This window comes from Protopterus annectens, chromosome 6.part0 (genome assembly GCF_019279795.1).
Source record: "Protopterus annectens isolate FY-2018-M chromosome 6.part0, PAN1.0, whole genome shotgun sequence".
NCBI lineage: Eukaryota > Metazoa > Chordata > Ceratodontiformes > Protopteridae > Protopterus > Protopterus annectens.
In genome coordinates this window covers 1095162037-1095173425 of record NC_056737.1, presented here as the reverse complement: position 1 = coordinate 1095173425, position 11389 = coordinate 1095162037, and the positions used below count along the sequence as shown (strand labels likewise).

At 43.5% G+C, this 11389-nt stretch overlaps 2 protein-coding genes across 2 annotated transcripts in view; both read right to left on the bottom strand.

Moving 5' to 3' along the window:
• Positions 1-289: 289 nt before the first annotated feature.
• Positions 290-6411, bottom strand: LOC122804692 (cell surface glycoprotein 1-like). The gene is made up of 2 exons (XM_044074707.1): positions 6337-6411; positions 290-1944 (listed from the first exon to the last, which is right to left on the bottom strand). Exon 2 carries the CDS (start codon positions 1906-1908, stop codon positions 385-387), a length of 1524 nt encoding a protein of 507 aa, XP_043930642.1. The 5' UTR covers positions 1909-1944; positions 6337-6411; the 3' UTR covers positions 290-384.
• Positions 4265-11389, bottom strand: part of DGLUCY (D-glutamate cyclase) — a 1244793-nt gene continuing 1237668 nt past the window's right edge. Inside the window, exon 13 of the mRNA XM_044074708.1 lies at positions 4265-6529. Within this exon, the coding sequence (XP_043930643.1) occupies positions 6374-6529 (156 nt within the window). The 3' untranslated portion in view covers positions 4265-6373. The remainder of the gene's footprint in view (positions 6530-11389) is intronic.

Genomic DNA, 11389 nt, shown 5'->3' with positions numbered 1-11389 from the left:
GATGGTTCACTTGCTGGGTTACTTGTAGATGGTTCACTTGCTGGGTTACTTGTAGATGGTTCACTTGCTGGGTTACTTGTAGATGGTTCACTTGCTGGGTTACTTGTAGATGGTTCACTTGCTGGGTTACTTGTAGATGGTTCACTTGCTGGGTTACTTGTAGATGGTTCACTTGCTGGGTTACTTGTAGATGGTTCACTTGCTGGGTTACTTGTAGATGGTTCACTTGCTGGGTTACTTGTAGATGGTTCACTTGCTGGGTTACTTGTAGATGGTTCACTTGCTGGGTTACTTGTAGATGGTTCACTTGCTGGGTTACTTGTAGATGGTTCACTTGCTGGGTTACTTGTAGATGGTTCACTTGCTGGGTTACTTGTAGATGGTTCACTTGCTGGCTGGGTTACTTGTAGATGGTTCACTTGCTGGGTTACTTGTAGATGGTTCACTTGCTGGGTTACTTGTAGATGGTTCACTTGCTGGGTTACTTGTAGATGGTTCACTTGCTGGGTTACTTGTAGATGGTTCACTTGCTGGGTTACTTGTAGATGGTTCACTTGCTGGGTTACTTGTAGATGGTTCACTTGCTGGGTTACTTGTAGATGGTTCACTTGCTGGGTTACTTGTAGATGGTTCACTTGCTGGGTTACTTGTAGATGGTTCACTTGCTGGGTTACTTGTAGATGGTTCACTTGCTGGGTTACTTGTAGATGGTTCACTTGCTGGGTTACTTGTAGATGGTTCACTTGCTGGGTTACTTGTAGATGGTTCACTTGCTGGGTTACTTGTAGATGGTTCACTTGCTGGGTTACTTGTAGATGGTTCACTTGCTGGGTTACTTGTAGATGGTTCACTTGCTGGGTTACTTGTAGATGGTTCACTTGCTGGGTTACTTGTAGATGGTTCACTTGCTGGGTTACTTGTAGATGGTTCACTTGCTGGGTTACTTGTAGATGGTTCACTTGCTGGGTTACTTGTAGATGGTTCACTTGCTGGGTTACTTGTAGATGGTTCACTTGCTGGGTTACTTGTAGATGGTTCACTTGCTGGGTTACTTGTAGATGGTTCACTTGCTGGGTTACTTGTAGATGGTTCACTTGCTGGGTTACTTGTAGATGGTTCACTTGCTGGTTTACTTGTAGATGGTTCACTTGCTGGGTTACTTGTAGATGGTTCACTTGCTGGTTTACTTGTAGATGGTTCACTTGCTGGGTTACTTGTAGATGGTTCACTTGCTGGGTTACTTGTAGATGGTTCACTTGCTGGTTTACTTGTAGATGGTTCACTTGCTGGGTTACTTGTAGATGGTTCACTTGCTGGGTTACTTGTAGATGGTTCACTTGCTGGTTTACTTGTAGATGGTTCACTTGCTGGTTTACTTGTAGATGGTTCACTTGCTGGGTTACTTGTAGATGGTTCACTTGCTGGGTTACTTGTAGATGGTTCACTTGCTGGGTTACTTGTAGATGGTTCACTTGCTGGTTTACTTGTAGATGGTTCACTTGCTGGTTTACTTGTAGATGGTTCACTTGCTGGGTTACTTGTAGATGGTTCACTTGCTGGGTTACTTGTAGATGGTTCACTTGCTGGGTTACTTGTAGATGGTTCACTTGCTGGGTTACTTGTAGATGGTTCACTTGCTGGTTTACTTGTAGATGGTTCACTTGCTGGGTTACACTTTTTGTACGGGGAGAAATTGTCTGCTATTGCTGTCAAGATTGCTGGGGATATGGAACGTGTATTTAGAGTGACTAGATGTCGGAAAACAGCATAGCTTGAATCAAGCACACATTCCTTAAATTTTACAATGTTCTCCCTACCTAAACAATGTTTTTTATATGAAGTTAACATTGTCAGTGTGATTCTGCATATATTTCTTTTTAAATTTACAGAGCGGGAAGCAAGTGACATTATCGTGAAAATCCGGTTGCGATAATACGCAAGTACCTGAAAGTGTAACAAATTTAACAGAAGTAATTTGATTTTAAACAAAATTAGTCCAGTCAGAAAGACATGCTTTATTAAGCTACTTTTAAGTAACATAAAGGTTAGCACCCCCACCAAAAAAAGAGAAAAAATAAATAATTAGATCAGACAAATTGAAGTGTGGACCTGGATATAATAATCAAAAAGCAGACTATGGTAGCATATCTTTAATAATGAGATAGTTAATCAACTTATAAATAATTCTATCCTAAATTTTATTAATAGATATATAGTCCCCAAACTATGTTTAGCATCAGTTTGATGTTGTTTACAGACAGAGCATAAAGGATTACCCCTCACACCAGCTACTGCTTTAGCTTGTCAGTTACAGGCACTACCCCTCAACACAAACTACATACCCAAAAACTAAACAAAAGTTGAAAATCTGTAGCTGAATTCTGAATCTGGAACCGAAGACTAATTAACATCTTCATTATCTAAGAGCCACAACCAGCTCTTAGAAATATAATAAGCAGAATCTGAAGTATTTTCAACATTACCTTAAACAAAATAGAAATCGTACATTGAGAAAATCAAAGCCATAGAGACCGGAGCAAATTAGGTTGACTGAAAGTAAGAACAGATTCAGTTTTTCAGTTTTGTAAACTGCAAATTGGAACAGATTAATATAAAAAAAGATTACTTGGTAACTTTTAATTCTGCAGTAACTCAAGGAACTGGCAACGTGATGCGCAGAAATGCAAACATTAGCTGAGGGGTTGCACCACACCTATTACAAATATGTAATCAGGCAAAAGCATGACTAAAAATTGAGACTTCTGCAATCTTTGCAAAGCACAAAATAAGACAAAATATTCTGCCATGTAGCATACTTTTCAGCAGATCAGACACATCAGAAAAGGCTCTACGAAGGTGAGATGCCTTCTTAGAGGAACAGAAGCCACAGTTCAGGAGCCTTTAATCCTGAAAAATTGCATTGTTAAAAAAAATTCCAAAAGAAGAATAAGCCGTACCTCCGTGCTTGCCTGTTCCAGGAAAGTGTTCTACTGCTTGTGCAAAGGCAGACAACAATAACAGGGTCAGGACATATTTCTTCATAAAAAAGGGATTTCACCAGCCTTATGGTGCAGAGAAAGGAAGTCCACTTACACTGGTAGCAACCCAAATTCAAGAACAGACTTGTGTCACCAAGTAGAGCTGGCCGATAGGAGAGGCAGGATAAAGCAGTCAATGGCCAACTCACCTATCACAGAAGGAGAACTCTGATGCCTATGTAATGTCTTCTGCAGATAGAAAGCCTTGTAAGACATCTCATAATAACTCTGGGGGTGGCAACAACATCCTGACATCAATGCACCAGGCATCTCCACAGCTATGGACACTAACTAGCCACTACAAGATGTCGGCTTCCATGCTCTATGCTCACTGCTCCCCACTGCACCCCTCACTCCCCAGGTGTAAGCAATAAGTACCATTGAGGTAGACTTCCCAAGGAGTTGGGATCCCAGCCAGTGAAGGGATATGTCCAGTGTAACAAGCAACGAGTCACTGGGGAATGGAAGCTATGGAGAACTGCTTGGGGCTGTGCAGGGTCAGAAGGGGATCGGATGGAGTTAAAAATAAATAAGGGTTTTCTGAAACGGCAGATCATTAAGAGGGGAATTAATCTATAAGGGAGATTCATTTGATTGAGCTGCATCAGAATCTTCACATTTACTAAAACTACTGAGTGCAGAGGAGGAAGGGAGAAAACTCCCTGATGTGGAAGTCTTCCTTAAATCCTACATTCTTCAAGGGAAAAGACTGCAGCAGGGATTGAAAATAAAAATGGCGCATGATCCAGCAGCTGTACAGCTGAAACCAGTTAATGATGCAATGGAGGCACAAGGTTCAACATGCCCAAGATCAGTGAAGGTCAGTAACTGACGTACAGCTAGTATAAGTGACAGTGACCTTGCTGAAGAGATGTCTTATGATCGTGGAGGGATATCTACCACCAAGTTTGATTACTCTTGAAGTTTAGTGTCAAGGGAAAAAATACAGTCCAACATAAGAGGGACTTTACAGGTGCCTCATTAACTCAGCAATCAATACTTGGTGGTTGTAAATGCATAACCCATAACTCCAGGGAAATTCAGAACTTATAACAACAGGAATCTGGTGGTGCTGCAGTAGAGTTGTCGCCTCCCAGTAAGACGTCCTGTTCGATTCTCAGCTAGAGCTTCTTCTGTGTGGAGACATTCACGAATGGGTGTACCTTCGTTGAAGGTTGTGCGTCAGGGCCAGCAACTCGCCACATAAAAATCTACTGCCAATCATTAGCGGACCGGAGTTCCGCTGTGGCAACCCCTAACTGGGAAAAGCCGAAAGACACAACAACAACAACAACAACAGGAATCAAGGCTTCCTAGTCTCTACAGTAAGAACTTCTCCAAATGCACCGCCAGAGAAAGAAGAACATGAGAAAATGAAATCTAGGTCTCACTTCAAAACTGGGTTCTTGGATGGTGCTTCCCTGCTAGACTTCCCTGATGCCAGAAGATCTCAAGCTTATGAACAACGTCTCCCTAGATGCTAAGGAGTTTGATGAAGGAGCAGGTTGTACTACAGCTACATTTAGCAGTTCTGATTAACTCACCAGTGGGAAGGCAATCAGTGGCACTGATGGTCTCTACCTTCAGCTGTTACCTTCGGCAGGTAGCTGACGTGAAATAGTGATAGCATTTGGCAACATGATTCCCTTATGTGATACAGAAAAGTTGCTGCATGTGATGGACCTGACAAGGAATCTAGTGACCGTGGAATCATTTCAATGGTAAGGGGAAGGACTAGCATTGGGCAGTGGCACATTCCTACAATGAGTGCTTGGTAAAGGCTCAAGAATGCCAGACCCTGGAGAGAACCAACTAGCACTGGAGTAAGCATGCTCAGTAACCCAGGTGAATAGGCCAAAGGAAGCTTCCTCTGAAGATTTGGCATGTGAGAGGGCAAAATATATATACACACACCCACGCATATATAAATTACTCACTGTGGATTGAACAGTCAATCCAATAAAGCCATAATGCTGAGTGAAACTAAATTCATCAGAAACTGCTAAGAGTGTAAAACCAACATAAACACTGCAATAACAGCAAAATAAAAATAGATAAAATCACCCGTTCTCTTCCCTGAATTATATATCTGCTCTGAGGCTGCTGCATGCAGGGAATAAGAATTATTTAGCTGCAGCAACCTTATAATGCTGGCAGAAGGAGATCAAGTCTCAGCAGGTAGACCCCCATGTGAGATCAAGTCCCAGCATGTAGACCCCCGTGTGAGATCAAGTCTCAGCAGGTAGACTCCCACGTGAGATCAAGTCCCAGCATGTAGACCCCCATGTGAGATCAAGTCCCAGCATGTACACCCCCGTGTGAGATTTTGTCCCAGCAGGTAGACCCCATGTGAGATCAAGTCCCAGCATGTAGACCCCCATGTGAGATCAAGTCTCAGCAGGTAGACTCCCATGTGAGATCAAGTCCCAGCATGTAGACCCCCATGTGAGATCAAGTCCCAGCATGTACACCCCCGTGTGAGATCGAGTCCCAGCAGGTAGACCCCCATGTGAGATCAAGTCCCAGCATGTAGACCCCCATGTGAGATCAAGTCTCAGCAGGTAGACCCCTGTGTGTGAGATCAAGTCTCAGCAGATAGACCCCCATGTGAGATCAAGTCCCATAATTTAGACCCCTGTGTGAGATCAAGTCCCAGCATGTAGACCCCTATGTGAGATCAAGTCCCATCATGTAGACCCCTGTGTGAGATCAAGTCCCAGCATGTAGACCCCTATGTGAGATCAAGTCTCAGCAGGTAGACCCCTGTGTGAGATCAAGTCTCAGCAGGTAGACCCCCTGTGTGTGAGATCAAGTCTCAGCAGGTAGACCCCCGTGTGTGAGATCAAGTCTCAGCAGGTAGACCCCCTGTGTGTGTGAGATCAAGTCTCAGCAGGTAGACCCCCGTGTGTGAGATCAAGTCTCAGCAGGTAGACCCCCTGTGTGTGAGATCAAGTCTCAGCAGGTAGACCCCTGTGCAACTGTAAACATGCTGCTCTTGCAGACTGCATTATCAACAAACTCGACAGTAAAAGACAGAAATAGTATCAGCTCAGTCATAGTCTTAACATCTCACATTACGGGAAGTGCTGACTGGCTCAGATAAATGTTACACGTGAGCATTTACTTCACCTTATACTATTTAAATGCTATAGGAACACAGAATACTGTAAATACATATTAATAACAGAAATGACAAGAGCATGCAGCATTAGTAAACCTTGAAAGTATTCACAAAGAAATACAGCATCCTTTCTGAACTAATAAATCATTATGCTATATAATCATCTTAATGTTTTACATCAAACAGACACAATTGAAAATTGCTCTTCAGACGATCACGATGAGGGTTTTCTAAGAGATTCTTCAAGCAACTGCTGGATCATAGTAGAATGAACATCATAAAATGGCAGCCCATCAACCTCCATGCCTAGAGTCGCAGTCTTCCCACTCCGTATCTTGTGCTTCACATGGATCTCCAGCATCTTCTCCTCCTAGATAGAACAACCAAAAGGAAAAGCGATGGGATAAACTAAGGCTCACACAACTTGTACAATTAAAGGGCGGATATCAATATAGTTACCTTTTGCTTAAAGTGCAGTTTATACATGGGGTGCTTAAGAATTTACGTTTTCCTACTTTGCGCCTAAAGAATTATCTCTGACTGCTGCTTGCTGAGTTTAAGCCCCATTCTTATGGCAAGTCACTAGAATACACAAGCACAGATACTCAAACTGATAATCAGCAATTCTACTTTAAGCTACCTTAGATGTAAAAATGTTTTAAACTACTGATAACCTGAAAGTGTTGATGGTTTCATCATCATCTAGCACACTTCATGTGAAAGGCTTGATAACAAAGTCTCACAGACATGGGGGATATCATCTGACCCTATATTTTATCTAAATTAGTAACACAAGCATTTTAATTTGGGACCATATGGATCAAGCAGAAAAATAGTTTAGAAAAATAATAACTCTAATTTTGGGATTCAGAAAGGGTCACAAGTGGTAAGCTCTAAAACAAGCAGATAATTTCTCATAGTAGCCCTTTCCAGTTCAGAGATAGTCCCACGGTAGTAATTTTATATAGTCAGTAGATTCACAGTAGTGGGCCATCACGATGGCTATGTTAAATAGTAATGAGGCTAATTAGCCATATCTTCTTCCTGGAAATTCCTGCAGGAAGGGATTTACACTGCCAAGCAATACAAAGAATTGCTTGGCTGAGCAAATTTGCATGGCTAGCCATGATAATTAACATGGCCAAAATGCTCTGGCCTTCTGTTACAATCAATGGGCGAGATCATGGTGCAGGTAAGTTTCGGGAAGGTCAGCAGAAAAGTAGTGATGGAGGGCATGTGAATGTATGTATGTACGTATGACGTATGTATGTATCTGTGTGCGCATGCATGCATGTCTGCAAGGATATAAATGGTGTTGGATGAGTATGTCTTTGTATGTGTGTCTGCCTGGATAGCTTCATAGGTTCATAGGTTGGTACTAGGCTATCGGCCCTAGGACCTATACAAGCCTAGCCATAAGAATTCCCTGGCTATTTCTTCCCACAGTATTTACTTCCCTGGACCCCTGTCTAGCAGGGTGACTGATGTAATCCCCGGGGTGAATTTCCTATCTCCCATCCAATCGTCAAGGTTCCTTTTGAAGAAGGCCAAAGAGGTGTTCTGCTTGATATGTATGGGCAGTCTATTCCAGAGTTTGGAGAGTCACTGTGTCAGGAAACTATCCCTCCAGCATGTTTTGTTCATAGTGATGACAAGGTTTAGATCCCTGGAGCATTTGGCTCTGAGGGATTGGGATTTCTTTAAGTGTAGCATGTCCAACAGCTCTGGATTGTCACAGGAGGTTGGTTAGTTATATTTGAGAGTATAGGGGTGCTGTAAGGATGAATGGGTGAGTGTGTCCATAAATGTGTTTGAGTAGAGGGGTATTATGCTGACTTAAATGTCTGTGCCTGTGTGTGTGTGTGTGTGTGTGTGTGTGTGTGTGTGTGTGTGTGTGTGTGTGTGTGTGTGTGTGTGTGAGAAAGTGGATATATGTGTGTGTGTGTGTGTGTGTGTGTGTGTGTGTGTGTGTGTGTGTGTGTGTGTGTGTGTGTGTGTGTGTGTGTGTTTATGAATGTCTGGAGGTGTGCAGAAGAATAAATGAGGGGGACGTCTGTGTTAATTTAATGCATGTACCACCAGAAGTAACTACCACCATAATATCCTTTTTAGCAATGGCAGCAATTACAGGCAGTTGAAAGACATGGAAATTAGTTGTAATGAGGTCTTTCTCATTGTGGCTAAACATGTCTGACTTGCTTTTTCTGTGGCTAAGGACACTGCACCTACCAATGGAAAAAGAAGTTATGTCTTACCATAACGTTCCAGCTGTATTGTTGATCCTCGTTCAGTCATTACGTATGGGGTATCGGTTCTGACCTCGGAACTGAGCCGGCCATTTTCCAAGCTTCCGTCAGCTACAAACTCTCGAGCTAAACTCTTACCCAGAATTCCCCTCTCCCTGTTACCTCAGATTGAGTTTGCTAGTCAATAGAAGGTAGAGGCTACCTCTGGTCAAATGACCTAAGAGAACCGCATGGTGAGAGCCACTAGAAGCCACAGGAGGGGGAAGGAGGGAGGGTCGTAATGACTGAATGAGGATCAACAATACAGATGGAACTTTATGGTAAGACATAACTTCTTTATCTGATATTGTTAATCCTCGTTCATTCCATACATATGTGACAGAGTCCCCAGCTACCTCTATTCCTGGGAGGCTCTCATGGAAGGACATTCCTGAGCACCATAGAACCAAAAGATGGTCTTCCCCTGGAGGCCAAATCCAATTTGTAATGATTGATGAAGGTATGAGGCGTAGCCCAAGTTGCAGCTGCATAAATGTCATGTAAAGAAGCTATGGCATGGAAGCAGCAGCAGTTGCCACCGACCTTGTCGAATGAGCCTTCATGGTAGTAGGCAATGGGATATTATTTTGTGTATAAATGAAGGTCACACAGTCCTTCAACCATCTAGCCAATGTGACCTTAGCAACAGCAAATCCTAATCTAGGTCCAGAATAGGCCAAAAATAACTGATCAGATTTATGAAAGGACTTAGTCCTGTTCAAGTAGAAGCAGATTTGCCTATGAATATCTAGTGTATGTAGGCAATATGCTCCCCTGTTTGAATGATTGGGAAAGAAAACTGGTAATTCAATGGTTTGATTAATGGACATTTCAGAGATCACTTTTGGCAGAAAAGAAGGGTTACTTCTCAAAGACAATCTGTCTCTATGAAAGATCAAGTATGGACTCTTGATGCATAAAGCTTGAAGCTCTGAGATACGTCTGGCAGAAGTAATGGCAACCAAAAACAGGATTTTCCATGACAAATATTTGAGGTTGCAAGACGAGGCTGGTTCGAAGGGTGGCATAGTCAGAGCCATGGTTGTATAGGCTCTCTAAAAGGGGGCTTCAAATGATTCACACCTTTTATGAAGGTCTTGCATAATTTGTGTGACATCAGAGAGGAGTCTTGGACACCCTCATGGAAGTTAGATATTGCAGCCAAATGAACTCTAATGGTAGAGGCCGACAAGCCCAATTGAAATAGGTCGGCCAGATACTCTAGGATAATCGACACTAGTGCTGAGAAGGGATCTACTTGTTTTCCTTTCAACCAACAGGTAAATCTTTTCCACTTGCTTAGATAAGTAATTCTAGTGGAAGACTTATGACATGCAATAAGAATGTCCCGTACTGGTAAAGAAAGATCATTCTGCCTGGCAATCAAGGGAATTGGAGGAGCCAAGCTGTGAGCTTCAGGCTGTTCAAGCTGGGATGAATCAGGTTCTGCGGGTGTGAGATCAACTCAGGGGTTGGACGGAGAATCCATGGTTGATCTAGTAGGCAAGGCCAAAGGAAGGGGAACCAGATCTGATGAAGCTAATATGGTGCTATGAGGATCAGCTTGCTTTTCAATTGACTGACTTTCTTCAGAAACTGGGGAATGAGGGGAAAAGGTGGGAATGCATAAAGAAGACCCGAGGGCCAATCGTGGACTAGAGCGTCCCTGGGTGACTGTCCCGGAGGGGGGATCAGGGCGAAGTAGTTGCTGCATTTGTAACTTTGGCCGGGGATGCAAAGAGGTCACAGCAAGGATAGTCCCAGTGGTGGAAGATCTCCGTCGCCATCAAGGGATTCAGGGACCTCTCGTGAGGTTGTAGAATGCACCTGCTGAGTCTGTCTGCTATCACGTTGGGACTCCTGGGAATGTGCATTGCTACAAGAAAGCAGTTGGAAACTATCACCCACTGCCATATCCTCATGGCCTCTCAAAAAAGGGGGTAAGATTTGGTTCCACCTTGCTTGCTGATGTACCAGACACCCGCTATGTTGTCTGACTGAATCACAATCGTCCCAGATGACAGTAGGGGATGGAATGCTTGCAACGCTAGAAGCACCACCCTCAGCTCTAGAACATTTATATGCAGTTGGGCCTCCAACTCTGACCAAGTGCCTTGGACTATTTGTCCCTGACATAGCCCCCCCACCCCATCAGGGAAGCGTCCGTGGTCACTATGGCCTTGGGTTGCTGGGGGGAAAGGGGCAAGATCATTGTGATGGGTTGTGGGTCATCCACCAATTTAAATCCTGTTTGCACCTGTGGGTTACTTGAATCTTGGCTGAAAGAGGATACTGAAATGGATACCATTGGGTAAGCAGTAGCCATTGTAGAAGCCTCATATGAAACCTGGCCAGGGGGACAATGGTGATGGAGGCTGCCATGAAACCCAACAGCTGTAGGACAGAGTGAGCTGTGGATTTCTCTCTTGAAAGGATTGGGACCAGTTGTTGCTTTATCCTTAGAATTCTGTGCTCTGGCAAGGATGCTCTGCAATTCTTTGTGTCCAAGATAATCCCTATGAACTCTGTGGATTGAGATGGGATGAGGTTTGATTTTTGCTAGTTTATGGTTATGCCTAGCCTTTGTGTAGTGAGGAGAGAGTATACCAGGGCTTCTTGTAATAGATGCCTGGTAGGGGCGGAAATGAACCAGCCATCTAGGTATGGAAACACCTGGAATCCTTGTAGTCGCAAGTGAACTGTGACAACTGCCATGCACTTTGTGAACACTCTGGGGGCTGTAGAGAGACCGAAGGGCAGCACTCTGAACTGGTAGTGATTGGCTCCCACACGGAAGCGCAGAAATCTTCTTGATGGCCTGTCCACTTTTATGTGGTAGTACGCATCTTGAAGGTCTATCAAGCACATTCAATCGTTTTTTTCCAAAAGCGGGAGGATAGAATGAATTGCGACCATCCAGAATTTTTGTACTCTCACAAACTTGT